Source organism: Catharus ustulatus, chromosome 7, assembly GCF_009819885.2.
Source record: "Catharus ustulatus isolate bCatUst1 chromosome 7, bCatUst1.pri.v2, whole genome shotgun sequence".
Taxonomy (NCBI): Eukaryota; Metazoa; Chordata; class Aves; order Passeriformes; family Turdidae; genus Catharus; species Catharus ustulatus.
The window spans coordinates 37,672,450-37,692,348 of record NC_046227.1 but is presented as its reverse complement, the minus strand read 5'-3'; the positions used below and the strand labels follow the sequence as shown (position 1 = coordinate 37,692,348).

General features: G+C 40.1%; 1 protein-coding gene across 2 annotated transcripts in view; it reads right to left on the bottom strand.

Moving 5' to 3' along the window:
- The window catches only part of MBD5 (methyl-CpG binding domain protein 5), a 114,221-nt gene that overhangs the window by 32,210 nt on the left and 62,112 nt on the right, over nucleotides 1-19,899 (bottom strand). The window contains exons 3-6 of one of the 2 annotated variants that reach the window (XM_033064837.1): nucleotides 17,895-18,033; nucleotides 8,805-8,862; nucleotides 1,724-1,841; nucleotides 1,157-1,291 (exon numbers count right to left, since the gene is read on the bottom strand). In XM_033064837.1, coding sequence (XP_032920728.1) covers nucleotides 1,157-1,269 — 113 coding nt within the window. In that variant the 5' untranslated portion in view covers nucleotides 1,270-1,291; nucleotides 1,724-1,841; nucleotides 8,805-8,862; nucleotides 17,895-18,033. Of the gene's footprint in view, nucleotides 1-1,156; nucleotides 1,842-8,804; nucleotides 8,863-17,894; nucleotides 18,034-19,899 lie in introns of both variants that reach the window. The other variant, XM_033064836.1, reaches the window with a different exon arrangement.

Sequence of the window (19,899 nt, the reverse complement as noted above, 5' to 3'; positions counted from 1 at the left end):
CTGATTCTGTAATGGACAACACAAACAACAAATCCTGCAATGCCTCTGATCCTTTATGGCATTAAGTGTAAAATTGGAGTGGGCTCTGGCTCATTAAAGACTTTTGTATTGGTAATACATAAAATGTGTGAGAAGTGGTTATTTTAATCACAGAACAGTGGAAGAAATTTAAGCAAATAACTGCCTGATAATCACATAGACTTGTGTGATGCAAACCCCATGTCCCCACATTTTATACAGCTAACTTTGATCTTTTTCCCAATCACATTTCATTTAGGCTCCCTTTGTCTGAACACATTTATTTCATAGCAATTTCAATGCATTTCTTTGTGACCATTCCAGGGTGAACCAAAGAAAAATCCAATAAACTAAGAAAACAAACAAATAAAGACCCTAAAACTTTGGATTTAGCTTTATATTCTTGGGTTTTGCCACATGAGAAATGTGAGGGATCCATAAAAGTTGGAGAACATCAGTGACAGTGAACACAGAACCTTCACAGGTTGGGAGATACAGAGCAGTCACAAAATTCATTTTGAAAAGAATCCCAAAATCACAGAATGGTTTGGGCTGGAAGGGATGTAAAGCTTATCCAGCTCCAATCCTTGCTCAGGGACACCTCCCAAAGAAAAATCCAATAAACTAAGAAAACAAACAAACAAAGAACCTAAAACTTTGCATTTAGCTTTGTGTTCTTGGGTTCTACCACATGAGAAATGTGAGGGATCCATAAAAGTTGGGGAACATCAGTGACAGTGAACACAGAACCTTCACAGGTTGGGAGATATAGAGTATTCACTCTGAAAAGAATCCCAAAATCACAGAATGGTTTGGGCTGGAAAGGATCTAAAGCTCATCCAGCTCCAATCCTTGCTCAGGGACACCTCCCACTGTCCCAGGTTGCTCCAAGCTCTGTCCAGCCTGGCCTTGGACACTTCCAGGGATCCATGGGCAGCCACAGCTGCTCTGGGAATTCCAGCCCAGCCAGGAATTCCTTCCCAAGACCCCCCCAAACCCACCCTCCTTCATCTCCTGGGACCATCTTGCACTTGAGGAACAATTCCCTGAAGTTTCTGAGCATCACACACGAGCTGGGGCAGGGAATTTCCTGCAGCAACTCCAGCAAAGAGCAGCCCAGCCCCTGAGGTGACCTTACCTGATGTAGAGAACTCCACTTTGGTCCACCCTCCGCTGCCAACCAACGGGAACTTGCACTGCTGGTGGCCCTCCATCCGTGTCCCCTCCGTCACACTCCTTCCCACCATTCATTTTCCTGTTTCTGGTTATGAGTCTTCAAAGATATCAACAGTAAGGTGATATCCTTTTACTACATGTCATCCTGGCCTCCCAAAGCAGGCCCTGCAGCACAGCTTTCCCCAAATCCTACAAAGTGCATCGGGAGGCTCCAGCTCAGTTTGAAACCAAGTCCTCAAAAGTGGCCATTTTGGTTAATGAGTCACTTTCCCATTATAATCCACATTAAATATGCAATGTTTAACTCCTTATATATTCATAAGGATGAACTATATAGATAAAAATTAGTGCTTCCAACTTGGGAAAATCATAATTCACCAATCCTTTGTTACCTGTCAGAAAGGAGAATGGGGAAAAGGAGAATTTCTAGTTCAACAGCATGATGGCTCCAAGCTTGATGACTGTTTAAGATAACTTGTGTTTTGTGAAAGCTCCTCTCATTTTTATAAATATGAGTCAGATCCAATACCTCCAGGTATTACACCCTTTATATGCCACATTCTTTTTGTTTTCTTTTTATCTTCTGGTCATGATCCAAGTTGTCTTCTTGAGTTTCTTTGCTGACTCCTTGGCTCCAATCAAACAGCCTGAAAATAAAGATGAGGGAAACACATGAGCCACACTCTGCAGCCTTTCACCCCAGTGCAGCAGCTCAGGGAGATGTTTACAGCTGCAGCCATCCCCAGAGCTTCAAATCAAAATTTCAAATGTCAATGGAACCATCAAAATAAGGCTCAGAGCAAAGAGAATCCTGCCAGCATTTTCTATTTATACGTGGATGCAATCGAGCTACATCTTAAAAGCTACAAGAGTGCAAGTGCTGTTAAATAGTTGATGTGGAGTTTGGGTGAATTCAGGGATGCATCTTTTCACTGAATATTTTCACATATGCTTCTGTTCAGAACTATCAGCAGATGACTAAATTAATGCCCTTTAAAAATTGTTTAGAAAACTGAATGAATTTCATGTGAGGGAAGTTGCTTCTAGGCTTTGGTAATATCCATAAAAATGCAAACCTCCTGCATTTTAATTGAATTAAAATAATCATCTCACCAAAAAAAATGGGTAATAAAAAGGGAAAAGCCATCTCTGAATACCTTTGAAACAATCTGAATATCTTCAGGAATAATTCCCCTCAGAGATTTTCTCTCATGACAGAAATTGTGTCATTCCCCCCAGAATAGTTTTCTCAAGCTGACCAGGTGAGATTTAACACTTGAGACTGGACATTTTATTAAGGTGAGACAAACGTGGAAGATGGGATTTAAAATAGTAAATACACCAGAAAAAAAGCAACAATCCTAAATTCAAACACAGGATGGCACAGATGACTGCTGTAGTAACATCATTAGGAGATTTTATTTGCAATCAGGTGTCAATCCTGCCTTATCCCCAGCACCAACATTATGCCAACATGTTAAAACATAATCAGTGTCACAGACATGACTGATTTTAATAAGAATTTTTTTTTTTTTTAAAAGCCAGAAATGGAACATAAAGACATTTCTGCAATAACACCACATTACATCTATATTTAACAGTAATAACAGCTCCTTCCTTCAAGACCACTAAAGGAAGACTACAGAGGCATAAATATAGTCCTGGAAAATGTTCCCTTAAGTACCCTCATGCAGAACATTCCCTTTACAAGTGCTGCTTAGAAATGTAAAGTTCCAAATGCTCCAAAAAGAAAATAAAAAAACCCCTCAGCAGGATATTTCCAAGAAGGTTTTGGATAAAAGGAGCTGCCTGGACAGACCCCTCAAGTGCTGGAATCTCAAGATTCCAAATTGGCCAAGTTGGAATCTGTGATCTTAATGTCTGTGTGATTTCAGATTTTCTGCAGGATGAAGGGTTTTGGAATGGGCTGCCAGGGATCTGGTTCCTTTTTCCCAAGTATTGCAAGGGGGTTCAATCCCAAAGTGGGGAAGGGACAAAGGGTCTGGAGAAATCCTGCCCCACAAAGGTCACAGAGGATGTCCCACAGACACCTTGTCATGCCTCCTATCAAAACAATCCACCCTCTAATCTCTCAGGCTGCAACACAGAAATAGGATTTGGAGAGCTCTTGGCAACAGTTCAGGGCTTGCTCAGGTTTTCAGTTCAGAAATTTGGGGGTTTGAGTGGTTTTATCCTGATTAAGGAGGGAGCAGATGAGGTTTCAGCAGCAGCAGAATTCACCTTACTGCTGAAAGCTGTAGTGGCATTTTTACTGGAGGTCCCATGCAAGGGTAAAACAGGTAAAAAAATTCCCCTGTTGTTCTGAATTAATTGAGAATTAACCTTCTGTAATGCAATAAAATCAGAGGATTTATCAAATACTGGGAGCACATGGTGCAGGGGAAGTTGCTCATGTCTCAGCCCAGCCTTGCTGGGGCTCATATTGCTATTTATGAGCAAATAATATCCAGCAATTGCTTATTTTTGCAAGAGACACCTCCCAGTAACTTTTTATTTCTGCAGGGTCCCACCTCAGCTCCCTTTCCATCTCCACCACAGGATTTTCACCATCCAACCTGAAAAACTTTGTCTGGAGTGCAGAAGATCAGAGGATCTTTAAGGTCCCTTCCATCCCAAACCATGCTGGAATTTCATGGTTCTAAATCCTGTTCTCCTCCAGGTACAAAACCAGCTATTCCCAGCTCCCAAATTTGACTTTTCTGTGCAACTGGGAGGACACCCTGAGGTGCCTGGGCTAAGGCTAAGGCTGCCTGGGAGTCTGCAGTGCACACACAATCCCTGTTTTATAGGAAATATTCATGGAAGTGAGATGTTTTTCTCTAAAATCCAGCACAGTTCCATGTGGATTTGCACAAATTAAGCCCCCAGTAACCTCTGCACAAATGGAACAGGTAAGAGGTGGCCCCCACCCACATTTCCATGCTGAAATTCCATTGTAAGCCACACATAAAAAGTTCCTGGGTGTTATTTAATTAATTTAATAACACCACACAGCTCAAAGCTCCAGAGATTTACAACAACAAGACAGGAGGGAATGGCCTCAAGTTCTGCCAGGGGAGGGCAGGGTGGGCACAGCAGGAATTTCCCCATGGAAAGAGAGCTCAGGCATTGGAACTGCTCAGGGAGGTGTCCCAGGAATTCCTGGAGGTGACACTCAGAGCTCTGGGGACAAGGTGGGGATGTGGCACAGTCCTCAAGCTGTGCCAGAGGAGGATCAGGGTGGGCATCAGCAGGAATTTCTCCATAGAAAGGGAGCTCAGGGATTGGAAGTGTTCAGGGAATGGTGGAGCTCAGGGTGGGCACAGCAGGAATTTCCCCATGGAAAGGGAGCTCAGACATTGGAACTGCTCAGGGAGATTTGGATTCCCCACCTCAGGAATTGCTGGAGGTGACACTCAGAGCTCTGGGGATGTCCCCAGCTGGGACTCCATGGGCTGGGAGGATTTTCCAGCCTCAGGGATTTGGGGATTCCATGAGTGTAGAGCCCCACCCCCATCTCCTGATTCACCATCTGCCCCTTCCCCATCCAAGCACTCTCTGAAGTATTTTGGACTGGGATGCAAAGGAGTTGGATTTTGGAGCAAACCCAAAGTGTTCTGGACACTGGAAGGAATCCAAAGGCTGATTTCCATCAGCCATGGAATAAATCCCTCCCCTCAGCAATCTCCTGGCAGCTCCACACAGGTCCTGTTATCTCACCACAAGTAACACAACTTTCCACATCCAACCCAGGGACTGCCTTTTGCCCTGTGCCAGCACATGATGTTTAGATTTGTTTTGCAGTCCAGTTTCATCATGATATCCTTCAAAATATTTCACTGGAGAACTATGCAAAGCTACACAGAATTCCCTCCCCCCTTTAGCCCCCTCGACCCCGTCCCTGCACGGAAAATTTCTCCTTAATTTTCATCTGCTGGAAGTGTGGTTTCAATTTTTAATGGGACTCTCTCCCTTTTTTTTTTTTTTTTTTGAAATGTTGGGTTTCAGGCAGCCCCTTTGCACACTCAGCTGTTAATATTTACTTTAACAATTTTTGAGTCAAGTGGGAAAAAGAGAGAACTCGATAGGATGTAAAAAAGAAATTTAAATGAGATATTAATTGTCTGGATTCCAATCTGTTACATATGATATGAATAATATTTATTTTATTAGTAAGTGACTGTTGAGCCAATTAAGACAGATTTTGACAGGTTGATATTGCAAATCATGGAATGCTTTGGGTTGGAAAGACCTTAAATCCCATTTTGTTCCACCCCCAGGGACACCTTCCACTATCCCAGCTTGCTCCAGCCCTCTGAGAAATGAATTTTTTCCTATTTAAATAGAACCTAAATTGTCCCTTGTCCTCCAAATACTTTTGATGCTCCATTATTTTATTTTTTCCTTACATGAAAGGGTTCTCCACAATCCCTGCCTGGTTCTCTGAGGCACAAATCCCAGTTCCCACCTAGGGAATGGCCACATTTTGGAATTTTAAACCTTGCAGACATTCAGGAAAAACTCCAAACACTGCTTAGAGACACAAATTACAACCTCATATTCCAGCCTTTCCTTTCTAGCACTGAAAAACCTCCAAAATGAGAAATGCTCTCAAATCACAGTCCTGGCCTTTCAGAACTAATAAAAAAAATTTTAACTTCTTAAAAAGCATCCCTTCCAAAGCACTCAGAGTTTTTATTCAGTTACCACTTGCACATTATTAATCTGTTTAAGTCTATCAAAGCAATTAGCCAGGATTCTCCTGTATCATCTAATTAGATAGAAATGTTGCATCATTTTTTTTTGGGAATGCTTCCCCAGTTTGAAAAGCAGCATTCTCCTGACTAATTAGATCAGTGGTGAATACTTTATGAGGGCCTATTTTTAGGGCAGTGATTCAACAAACAAAAGTGCCTCAAGTAGGGAGGAAACCTTGAATCCTTCAGGATTCTTTTCCTTGGGGTGGTGGCACAGCTCTACACATGATTTACTCATGATTTACTCATGATAAACACAACATACTCGTGATATACTCCAGCCTTTGGGTTGAAAACAGATCTCACTTGTAAATACAGAGGATTAAGAATATTTTACAACAACCAGAAAATTGCTCTGAATGATTTAATTAAAATGAACATTTTATGAGTGCCAACTCACTCCACCCAGCTGTGATATTATTTCAAACTTTTAAAGCAGTTTTATATCTATAACAAGGTTTATATTCTCTGATTTTATACCACTCTTGATGCTGTGGAATTTGTTAGGATTGGAATTGAACCATCCCAGAAAAGAATTCCCTGGAGGTGTCCAAGGAACACCTGGAGGCAGCACTCTGGGCGGGTGACAAGGATGATTCTGGATGGTTCCCTGAGAGCCAATTTGGATGAATTTACCCATAAAAAACAAAAAAAAAAAAAGAAAAAAAAAAGAAAAATCCAGATTTATTTTCCCAAGCCACTTCAGCCCTGCTATGCAGGAACCTTTACAAAAAAAAACCAAGATGAAAATGATTTTCCTGGAGAAAATCTGATTGATGTCCATGGAATCCAGTTGATCATTTAGGAGCATGGACATAAATCCCTGCTGTTAATTAACCAGATATAAATCTGAAATCCTTCCCACCAGGGAAAAATCAGAATATTCTCAATTTTGGAGATTTAATTGTGATTTAAAGTCATCCAAGGCAATGGAACAACTGGGCTGGGAAGGAGCAGGATTTTTGGATAGCACCAATCCCTAAAATCTTCTCATTTTTATCCAATCTTTCTGTGCAATTCCCAACTTCCAATGAAAGAATGGATAAAATCCCTCCCAAAATGCAGAGATCTCTGAAAAGCTTTGCACAAAAAAAAAAAAAAAGGCAGGAAAGAAAAAGATTTTGTTTTTAATTTTTTAATGCTCATCCCTGACTGTTCACTATGGATTGATTAATATTTATTTATAATTAATAATATATTTATTATTTCCATCCCCATGAAGAACACACAGGATGCTCTTTCCACCACATGGATTTTTTTTCTCTCTATTCTGTGTCAGCACTCAGATTTGGTCCAAATTCAGGTTAATATTTGGTGTACACCAGAAATCAGCTAAGAATGATGGCACTGTTATCCAAACCCTTCCTAGGGAATATTATTAATTGGAATATTACTGAGCAGGATGTTAATGAGAAGTGGAGAAACTTCACATCCCTTTTTTTTATGGGAGTTTGGATAAAGAAATGAGGAATTTTCTTTCAATTCTCATGTTTCAGGCTTCCAAAAAACCTGATATTACTCAGCAAAGTTCTGCAATGCTTTAATTTCAGGAATCTTTGATACAGAATGTTCTGAAAATATCTAATAAACAGATGCAGAAATTGAAGAAGAAATAACTATTTGTAAGTGTACAACATTACTGACTTAGAGGTTACCAGGGAAATGGAAATTTGGGGAAATAAAGATTTAATTTAAAAAGGAAAAAAAAATTTGAATGGAACTCTTTCAAAAACTCAATTATATTTTAACCAAACCATTAAAAAACAGGAAAAAAAATTAAGATTCCTGAAAATCTGGGGAAAAGCTTTGAGTGCTGCACTAACAATTTTTGAATAGCCCCAGATCTCCATTCATTTTGAGACCAAAAATGAAGCCATAAATGGCATAAAATGAAGCAATAAATGGCACAAAATGCAGCAATGCAACCCACCCTTCCCTATTTTCCATGCAGAGCCTCCACAAACAACACCAGCCTCCTTTGTACCACACACCTCAAGTTGAGGAGGGAGCAATATTTCAATAATTTGAATTATTCAGCCTGAGTTCCTGTGCAGGAGAATGTCAGAAGTGTAGCAAGATTGCAAATTAAACCCATAAATTATGCTTTTGTGCCAAAGTAGTAATCACGTGCCTGTGCTATTTTTAGAGCCTTGGAAATTTTTTTTTTTTCTCCATGTGCCCCTTTTTCAGCTGTTTATTGAATGACGTGGCTCTGCTCAGCAATTTCCCTGATGAAAACACACTGATGGTATTAAAAAAGAGATGAGGACAATAAAAATCAGCTCCTCAGACACCTCAGTGCAAACCCTCCTGCCTGATCCTGTGTAAATGGAACAATATTGGAGAGTCTGGACTGCCCCTGGACCCTGGGATGCTACAAATCTGATTAATCTCTCCATTAGCAGATAATTACTCACTAATTGAATGTGGAGAATTTGGAGAATTTGGCCCCACTATTTTATTTGAGAGAGTTTTCTCTGTTTTTCTAAAAAAAAAAAAAAAAAAGATGTAAAAGTTCAAGGATATTTAAAAAAAAAGTTGTTTTAATCCTTTGAAATGGCAAATGTTTCCTTCTTGCTGCAGCAGAGATTTATTAGTTATGAATTTAATCATTTGGAAATCAATCTTGATGAAGATTTGTATACCTGACCTTTCCTTCTGCAGCCCCTTTTTTCTACTCACACTGCTCTGAGTCAGCTCTTTCCTGAATTCACCACTTGATTTCCAAATATTCTTGCTCACCCTGCCATGAAAACATCACCTTTGTTTTGATATTTAAAAGCTTTGAAACCCTATAAAATAACTGTTGATGTATTAATTAAGGGATTGAAATGAAAATTTAAAAATCCTGACCTTTTTCCTCTTTAAGCATCAGATTGAAGGTGGGTCTGTTCATCTTGTTCACTCCAAGCTGGAAAACAATCAGTTAAAACAGAAAATAAGCAAAAGTGAGCAATATTAAATGACTCTTAATTATTTCTTCATATTTATAAACACTTAGAAAGGTTTCTGAGGATAAATGGTGAAATAACAATTCCCACTTCTTGTTTTGTACACATTTCATTTCTATCAAACAGCACAGCATGGGAAAAAGAATAATATTTAAGAAACTGCCAATGTATGATTTCTTTTTACAAAATCAGCCTTACTCTATTTAATCTGAATTCTGGCAACACAGATGATCAAAATTCTTGCTTTTACACCCCCCTCCCCTCTTTTAAATCAAATTTTGTGCTTCAGGAGTGTCTGAGTGCCCCAACCCCTCCACTCAGATTTACTTTTCAGCAAGCCAAGGTATTTTTAGCCCACTAAAAGGAGCAAAGTGCCTCAAAGTTGGTGTCTGTGTATTCTGGGGATGAATTCTTACACAGCAATGATCAGATGTGTTCACATCTCACCTTTATAAGGAGAAATTATAAATTTCCCTGACCAATAAAGTGGGAGGAGAGGAGCCTGGCTCCTAGAAAATGCAATGATTTTAGGATAAAACATTCCCTGCTTTATGATAAAACATTCCTTGGAGGGGATTTACCACCCAACACAATAAATTCATTTTTAATGCACAAAGGTGGTGCCTGGTGCTGATGCTCAGCTCTGCCCTGACAGATATCCCTCTGAAAAACCTGATTTTCCTGCTTGAGAAACCCCCCCAAAACAGACAGAAAAAGTTTTATTCTCTTGAGAAGGAGCTAAACCAAAGGGAGAATCACAGTCAAGAGAATTCCATCAGCTCATCAAAGCAGGGAGAAGATAAATGAGAGTAAAAATGAGAGTAAGGCCCACAGGCACCCAGAAATTAAAACCATGTGGCCCTTTAAGGATGCAGCACATCCAAGAGTTGAGGAACAAAGCTCCAAAAAAGATAAGAGCCTGGAAAATGCTTCCATCCCAACTGAAGGACAATATCTATCTTAAATTACAACTCCAACAGTTCTTTATTCTCTGAAAGTTCCCCCAAAAAACCGGCTCTGGAATTGCCTAATGCAGATAGTGAGGATGTTCTGCTCCAAAAAGTGAATTATTGGGGAAAATGTGGGTAAGGAAGCACTCAAGTAATTCTTCATCAGCACATATTTAACATTTGTGCTGCAGGCAGTAATTTCATGATTATAAGTCGAATGTTACAATACAGGGTGTGATAAAAGGTGTCTGTTCTATCACCATCTGTTGAGGGTGGGGCAGTGATCCTGATCTCTGTGGGAGATATTCTGCTAATGGGCATCCATTGAAACCAGCTGGGGCAGTGTTCTTTATCTCATGGGATATCTCCTGTTCATGGCCATGGTTTATAAACCAGCTGGGGCAGTGTTCTTTATCTTTTCACAACCCATCCTTCCTCCAGCCAGTCATTTTCTGCTCATGGCCATTGAGTCCCACTGTGGCACTGATAAAATTACTGCATCCCATTGGGAGTTGCTCCAGCCAGGGGGAAGAGCCCAACATTTCTTACCAAGATAAAAACAGAGGTTTTGGACACTAAGGGAGCCCCTTTCTCCACTGGACTCCAGAGGAAAACCGGATTTCTCCACATCCCCACTGGAGCTCCAGAGGGAAACTGCACCTTGTACAGGAGCACTGCTCCAACTGAGCCACATCTGTCACTGCAGGAGGATGCAGCCACCATGGGATGGGACTGCTGCCAACACCCTGCCTGACGGGTGTCAGGCTGTACTCTGACTGTGTCAGGGTTTGGGGTTTGTTCTTTGTAGTGCTGTATTTCTATTTTAATTTCCCTAGTAAAGAACTGTTATTCCTAATTCCCATAGCTTTGCCTGAGAGCCCCTTGATTTCAAAATGATAATAATTTGGAGGGAGGGGGGTTACATTCTCCATTTCAAAGAGAAGCTCCTGCCTTTCTCAGCAGACACCTGTCCTCCAAACTAAAACAGCAACTTTTCATTCTTTGTCCATATATCAGCCACACCTGATTATAAGCCGCACTTTGGGTTCGGACCAAAATTTTAGTCAAAATGGTGCGGCTTATAATCATGAAATGACTGTATTTATTTCTCATGTTCCTCTGCACCAGCTCCTGGACTCAGCCCATTTCCAAAGGCTGAACCTGAATTTCACTCTCGTTGAAATAAGAGCTTTTCAAAGTATTTTATCTCAGAAAATAAAGGTCCTTTGGGTCATTTTTACTGCATACCTTCAACTGAAAGTGTTGTCAGGAATGCAAAAGGTTTGCAGGGAAATGAGACAAATTTAATCCCAAAATTCAGGTAGGGATGTGGACAAAGAGAGCAAAAAGCTCAGCCCATGGCCAGTGGGGAAGGGCACAATTACTGACATTTCCTCTGGAAGCTCCTTCTTGCTGTGGTTTTAAAACTTTCCTGACAGTGATAGGTAAAATATCCCAGTTTTTCATCCATATTTGCAGCCAGATATGAGGTAAAACAAAAAAACCCCTGGCCTGTTTTCTCTTTCCATCTCTCCTAACTCACTCTTGGTGGAAGCTGAACTTGCTTTTTAGTTTGGTTTTTTTTTTAAATCTACAGAGCAACCCCCACCACTGCTTTGATAAAACCCCCTTATCTCTTTTTTCTGCCCATCCTACAGTGTTCCCTTTTTTCCTACAATAAACAAACCCAACCCTTTCAGCTGTTCTTTAAGAGCCCTGATTTCTAAATCTGGCAGGGGCTGGTTGCTCTGCTTTGCATTCCTCTGGCTAATACTGATTTAAATGGAATTTATTTATTAAAATTTAATCAATAGGCATTAAAATTTATTGTAAAATAAAGAATAAATATTTTAATATTATTTGTGTAATATTATTTTGTAAATTATAGGGGTAGGTGCAATATTGGAAAACACCTCCTGCTTTTGATCTCACCAGGAGCAAACACAGACCAAGAAAATCTGGGATATTTTTAAGGAATGAAGAGATTCCAACGGAAGGAGAATCCCAAAATGGTTGGAGGGACCTTAAAGCTCATCCCAGCCACCCCCTGCCATGGGCAGGGACCCCTTCCACTATCCCAGCTTCCTCCAAGCTGCCCTTGGACAATTCCAGGGATGAGGAATCCCCAAATTCTTTGGGAATCCTGTGCCAGGGAAGAAGAGATTGCCATAAAATTCCACCAGGGAATATTGGGAGCTCTTGTGTCAGCTCTCCCTAACCAGGGACAGCTCTCAAAAAAAGGATTCCAAATGAGTTGTGACCATCAGTGATTCCATGGGAATGCTGCACACATCACTTCTGAGGGGATCAGACACAATTCCACATTTCCTCTGAACAAGAAAGTCCTGATAAGAACAAAAATGTGTTTAAAATCCTCATTTTGATCCAGCAAATGTTGTACAGCCACTCCAGCGACTGGCTAAGATGCCCAACACTACTGGAACTTCATTTAAAAATAAAAACACACATATTCCTTCAACTGGGCCACTCCAGATTAGGGATCTCTTCAGCCTTTTCTGGAGGGATTTAAAAAAGCTTTGGAGAAATCTTAAAGCTATGGAATTAGCCTGGTATTTATAGCTCTGTTTCCAAGGGTGTTCTTTGAGCTTCCTGGGACGTTCCTTCTCCCCATCTGCTGGTTGTTGACATGGTGTAACCTTGTCTTTTGATCAGGAGAATCTATAAGGATGAGAGCATTTGATTTGATGTTGTGCTGGAGAAGGCTGGCTCCACCTCAGGCAGCTCCACTTTGCTACTCCAGCATCATCCAGGGCAGGGATGGTGCTGCAGATTTTCCAACAGAGAACTGCAGTTCTATTGTTTGATTATGTCAAAATACATTACTCCCAATTATGACTAATGCTCCATCTGAATCACAGCAGCACAAAATGGTGCCTTTTTTCCCCCATTAAAATGCTGGTTGGATACAATCTCTTAAACTGAGGTCAATGAATTTTTTTTCTTTGTTCTCTTATCAAAAAATTCATGTCTGGGTGCACTGTCTACCTTCCACCAAACTGCTGATCTGTTTACTTTTCTGCTTCAGCACCATTAAATGTTGAAGATGCCTGATCTTCTGTTTGTTTTTTTTTAATGCTGCCTCAAATATTTTGTCTTAAACTACGCTGCTGCAAGGTAAAACTACTAAAAAAAAAAAAAAAAAAAAAAAATTCAAAAGTTTCCCAGCTTAATAAATGCACTGATTTTTACTTGAGAATACTCACCTAAATTGCTTCTCATGGTCTTGCTTCAAGTTATCTTGGGGATCTTTGAGGTTTTTTAGAATTGCTGCTGCACTTTGAGCTTTGCTTTAGACAGTCTCCTGTGATGGGCTATGTCCATTGGGGCTGGTTCCTTGCCTCCCTCCCCCCCTCATCTGAGCAACTCTGCACCCCACTTACATCTGCTGAGGTAAGCACAGCACTTCAATTTAAACAAATGTCTTTATTCCCCTTTTCCTGACTGCTTTGTAAGCCCCTCCACAATTACAGTAATTTCATTATTACAAGCCGCATGTTACAATACAGGGTGTGATAAAAGGTGTCTGTTCTGTCACCATCTGCTGAGGGTGGGGCAGTGATCCTGATCTCTGTGGGAGATATTCTGCTAATGGGCATCCATTGAAACCAGCTGGGGCAGTGTTCTTTATCTCATGGGATATCTCCTGTTCATGGCCATGGTTTATAAACCAGCTGGGGCAGTGTTCTTTATCTCATGGGATATCTCCTGTTCATGGCCATGGTTTATAAACCAGCTGGGGCAGTGTTCTTTATCTCATGGGATATCTCCTGTTCATGGCCATGGTTTATAAACCAGCTGGGGCAGTGTTCTTTATCTCATGGGATATCTCCTGTTCATGGCCATGGTTTATAAACCAGCTGGGGCAGTGTTCTTTATCTTTTCACAACCCATCCTTCCTCCAGCCAGTCATTTTCTGCTCATGGCCATTGAGTCCCACTGTGGCACTGATAAAATTACTGCATCCCATCGGGAGCTGCTCCAGCCAGGGGGAAGAGCCCAACATTTCTTACCAAGATAAAAACAGAGGGTTTGGGACACTAAGGGAGCCCCTTTCTCCACTGGACTCCAGAGGAAAACCGGATTTCTGCACATCACCACTGGAGCTCTGGAGGGAAACTGCACCTTGTACAGGAGCACTGCTCCAACTGAGCCACATCTGTCACTGCAGGAGGATGCAGCCACCATGGGATGGGACTGCTGCCAACACCCTGCCTGACGGGTGTCAGGTTGTACTCTGACTGTGTCAGGGTTTGGGGTTTGTTCTTTGTAGTGCTGTATTTCTATTTTAATTTCCCTAGTAAAGAACTGTTATTCCTATTCCCATATCTGTGCCTGAGAGCCCCTTGATTTCAAAATGATAATAATTTGGAGGGAGGGGGTTTACATTCTCCATTTCAAAGAGAAGCTCCTGCCTTTCTCAGCAGACACCTGTCCTCCAAACTAAAACAGCAACTTTTCATTCTTTGTCCATATATCAGCCACACCTGATTATAAGCCGCACTTTCTGAGAAATGGTTTTGACTGGAACTGAAGATGCCTCTTGAGTGATACTGATCCACACAAAACCCCTCCAGCTCAAGACAAAAAGCTGAGTTTTGGAGCCGTGATGCTGTGATGGTGAGGTACAAGGTTCCAGCATCACCCCTGATGAGCTGTAAATGATGAGCTACAAATGAATCTTGGCTCAGGGACATTGGTGAATCCCCAGATGAAACAGAAGCTGGATCATGGAATCCCAGAATGGTTTGGGATGGAAAGGAGCCTGAGATGAGCTGACTGCAGCTCCTGCCATGGGCAGGGACACCCTGCACTGGTCCAGGTTGCTCCAAGCCCCATCCAAGCTGGTCCTGGCTCATTATTCCCTAACACTGCCTGCTCCTGAGCCATTTCTGTCCTTTCCAGAGCCTTGCTCCCTCCAGCACTGATTCCCTGCTGGAATCCCTCTGAGCCCAAGAGGAGCCACAGCCTGCCCAGGACCTGGAGTTAATTAATTAAATTCTTCCAGAGGTGAAATGGATTGCAGCTCATTAGGTTAAATTATATCCCAAAGAGTTAATGGGGCCTTTAAACCTTGGATCCAAGAGCCTCAGGACTCAGCACAGGGCACAGTTGGGCATCAAACTCTCAATAATTGGGGATTTCACATTTTTCCAAGAGCCTCAGGACTCAGCACAGGGCACAGTTGGGCATCAAACTCTCAATAATTGGGGATTTCACATTTTTCCAAGAGCCTCAGGACTCAGCACAGGGCACAGTTGGGCATCAAACTCTCAATAACTGGGGATTTCACATTTTTTCCCAAATAAATCTTCATTAAAAAACAAATGTAACATCAATGATTTTTGAATCTTTCAGAAAATGGAAAGAATTAGTTGTGATTTTCAAATCACCTCTTTGGAATCTCTTTTAAAACCACTTATCAAGGTTTGGGTTGTTGTTAAAACCTTCTCCTGGCACAGTAAACCCCAATAGAAAATGGGAATGAAAAATTTCAGGTAAGACAAACAAACAGGGTATAACACAACCCTGTGACAACAAAAGTCACAAAGTGCACTGGCTGTGAAAGCAAATACAGCATTTCCTGTGATTATTGAAATATCTTTGTGAAGTTTAGAAGCAAAACCTGCACTTTGGCTTTACTGATTTAATCAGTATCCCCAATTTAACTGAGTTTTCAATTGATTTTCCCAATTTAATTGCAAAATTTTGTAAAAATGGGCATTGATGACCCAAACTGCATTTAACAACCTGGCAGAACCTTTCAGGAATGTTTTTTTTTCACATGCAAACTACTTAAACTAAAAATCATTAACTCTGTAAAGTTCTTCCCCAACCAATAAGACTTTATAAATGACACCCTATAAATGATGAATATATATTTAGATTTTCTTAAGCACTAGAAAACTTCAATGGTTAGGCTCTATAGAGGATTTACCTGGTTTTAATATCAAGCATTAACAAAGAACATTCAGTCCATAGATATTATTGAATTTACAGATACTACTGAATGGAAGTCTTTCAAAATATGATCATTTCATGCTGGTTATTAATATAATTATAATTTATCTTCACAGTAACAAAAACAGATAGAAAGATGGTATAACCCACCACTAAAGAATTTGCATAACAATGCGTTTTAGATCATAATTCCACTATGGATGAAACATTCTTCATATAAAATTCTCTATTAATGTCTAAACACATTGAAGGTATTGATCAGAGACATTCTTATGAAGAATCCTCCATGAGCATAGAATGCTAATCACTGTAAAACTCTAATTTACTGGAAACAATTCCAATAGATGGATGAAGAATAAAAACTTCAAAAATCTGGGTCACATGGCCAGTGCTAGGGGCTGGAGGAGCAGCAGGGAAAGGAGCTGCCCCTAAAGGCCTGGAGAAATCAACAGCAAAGCATCAGAAGAATCCATGGAAATGAATAATCTGGTTTGGAATTGATCACAATTCAAAAAGCAACAATAAATTAATGATAAAATTATCTCTGCTGAGCGTATGGAAATGGATTTACACAGTGACTACAGAATTTGGGTTTTTTTTTTGATTCCATGCACATCCCTAAGAAGAAACTTCCCAAAAAGTTGCAGGAATGCAGTGGTGACTTTATCTCTGGGGGAGGCACATCTGTTTTTTCAGAGCCTTTTGCTGTCTCCTTCCTTTGTGAGCTTCCTATTTACATAACAAGTCTGGGCTAACAGATTAAAAAAATCCTGTCCCCATCTAATCTCTCCAGATACAAACAATATTCTTACAACTCCAGTGTTTGGAGGACCTAAAATTAAAGATACTTTTTATGAGCAAACATGAAAAATACCAAAAACTGTTATTCCTGTAAGAGCAACAAACTCAACTTTTTAATTGTGTGCTGTCATAAATGAGTAAAAAAGAGGGTGGCAGGCAGCCAGTTCTCTTTTTACTTCAGCTGGGTTTTAAATGCATTTCTTCTAAATCAAACAACTTGATTATTGGCTGTTTCTCAGGTTATTTCCCTTATTTACTCTGTGGCACAACTGAAAACCTCTCCTCCAAATTAAATTCCAAATTAATTCCAAATTAAAGCCATGAGCTCCATGCTGGAAAACAACAGCAGCAGCTTTTGTCAGGGAGCATCCAGTTCTGCCTGATTTTCTTTACAGTAATTGCTATTTTTATTCTGTTAAGGAAAAAAAAAAAATCACACAAAATTATATTTATAAATTGCATTTCAGAGAAATCAGAGAAGCCCAGACTGGTTTGGGTGGGAATCACCTTCAGTCCCACTGGCCCAGGATGCTCCTGTCCAACCTGGTTGTTGATTTTTTCATAGCTTTGGGTTTTTGAAAAGATCAGTAATTGGTTTTTTGTAAAGTTCTTTATTGCATGAATGTATTAGTCTTGAAAGCAAAGAGTTCAGAATATTAAAGTTTATGAAAAGTTTTTTGGCATAGAGGCCCAAGTAGAAGTAACAACAACATTTGCAGCTTTCTTTTTTTTTATTTTAAAATATTTTTTCTTCTTTTTTTTCTCTGTGTGTTTTCTTACCTTAACACAAGAACTTTTTATTTATAAATCATTCAATCAGCTAAAAACACAAATTTAAAATATTTTGTCTACACCAATCAGAACTTAATTTTTAAAGTATGAAAGTAGTGTCAGTTTTTACACATAATTTAAGTACATAGTTTTATCTATTTATGTAAATTTTTTTTAATTTAGAAATGTAAGCAATGCTTTGCTATGTTTTCATTATGTTTAGGGCTAAGTTGCTGAATTTTAAACTAGGCTTTATGGTTTTTTATTTTTTAAGGCACTTAAAATATATTTTTATGTACTTAAAACTAAGACTTACACTTTTACTTCATATTTATGTGGCTTAATATATTTTTATTTATTTAAATACTCTTAATATATTTTAATTTCATTAAATACTCTATATACTCCAACACCTTGGACACTTGCAGGGAATGGGAATCCTCAACCCCCCTGGGCTGTCAGAAAGAGAAGCAAAGAGAGACTTGACCAACCTGAAATCAGGAAGACTGGTGGAATCCTTTAGGATTTGGTGCTTCTCAGAACTTTTGGGAAGAATTACAGAAGTGCTGTGTCTTCAAGTCTTTGTGGTTTTTTTTTTTGCCCGTTTTGTTGCAATAAAGCCTCTTCTTCCTGCAACAAAAGACATGTTGGATTCAAGGGAGATTTGCAGAAAGGCAAATTATTCCTAAATTCCCTCTGCAAGGATCTTTATCTTCAGAATTCCCTACAGTCCAGGTCTGGTTTTACACTTGGAGAGGAATTAATGCTGTAAAAACAGAGCCCACACAGCTGGAGAATGGAGAAAAGGACTTGAAAAAGTGAGATATTCTTGAGAGCATCCACCACAAAACTTCAGAGAACCAAAATAGGGAAAAGACGCCCAGTTTTGCTTATTTATATACACATCTCTTTTTATAGCCACTCACACACATGGACATTTCTATAAATTAATATAAACCCCCCCAAAGTCGTTTAGAACCATTGAAAGTAGGTTACAGACTTGCAAACTTTTTTTTTTCCCCAAATGCCTTGCAGATTTTCCCCCTAAAGCAAGCAGAATTCTGTGACTTGAACATGTGATGGTAAATTATGACCTTGGTCTAAGCATGGCCTTGTATTTGATTTTATTCCTATAAAAATGGGTGAAAATACACATTATTATGCTTGGAGTAACCACAGGGCTCACAGCATTTTCAGGTTTGCCCAAATTCATCCTCAACCAGGAAGGCCTGGCCTAAAAGCCTGAAAATTCTGGTGACACCAGATTTTTTTCCTTACTCCTCCATTTTCCTGGAGTTGGAGGGAATTCCTAAGAAGGGAATTCATTCTGTCACAGGACACAACTCATCCCTTGTGTCCTCCTGCATCAGCCCAGATTTGTGCATTTCTGCTGGATTAGTCTTAACCCAGATCTTCCCTAATCCCTGTGGCTGCAGGAATGCTTGGGCTGGAGCAGCAAGGAGTGGCACAGGGACAACAATGAGAAACTCCAAGTGCAAAGAGCAGCAGCCACTTGGAGAAATCCAGGATTTTTGCTCATTTTATTTCCTGCAGCGCTGAAAATCTCTTCTGTGTTCATGGGGGCATCTCAGTGTATTTGCTGTTTAAATAAAATTAATGTTTATCTATTTCCAGCTTCCTAATTCTAAATTTTAACTGTGAGAATGCCAAAGAGCAAAAAATCTGACTATTGTTGGAAACAATCATCTTGCTTCCACAGTGATTACAATTCCCATCTATTAGCTGAGTATTTGTTAGACTTGGTATCTGGAGAAAATGAAGTTAAAGCAGAACAGATGGCAGAAGAAAAAAGAAGCAGCAGCTCTCCCACCTTGCAAGGCTACCTTGGCAGAACATATGGCCTTTTCCTGGGCTTTTGTACACAACAAGGTGGCCAGATGAACACAACCTCAAAAATGAACTGCAACTGCCTAACAGCACCATGGAGCATGGGAAAAAGGGAGAGCTCCAAGGAACAGCACCAACCTCTCTGAAAGTCAATTCACAAATCAGCTGGAAGGTCAACAAGCTAGCACATTTCCTTAAATGACCAGATACACCATTATAAATATAACATAATGATGGATTTATATACAGTAATTTCATGATTATAAGCCGCACCATTTTGACTAAAATTTTGGTCTGAACCCAAAGTGCGGCTTATAATCAGGTGTGGCTTAGATATGGACAAAGAATGAAAAGTTGCTGTTTAAGTTTGGAGGACAGGTGTCTGCTGAGAAAGGCAGGAGCTTCTCTCTGAAATGGAGAATGGAAACCCCCTCCCTCCAAATTATTATAATTTTGAAATCAAGGGGCTCTCAGGCAAAGATATGGGAATAGGAATAACAGTTCTTTACTAGGGATATTAAAATAGAAATACAGCACTACAAAGAACAAACCCCAAACCCTGACACAGTCAGAGTACAACCTGACACCCGTCAGGCAGGGTGTTGGCAGCAGTCCCATTCCATGGTGGCTGCATCCTCCTGCAGTGAC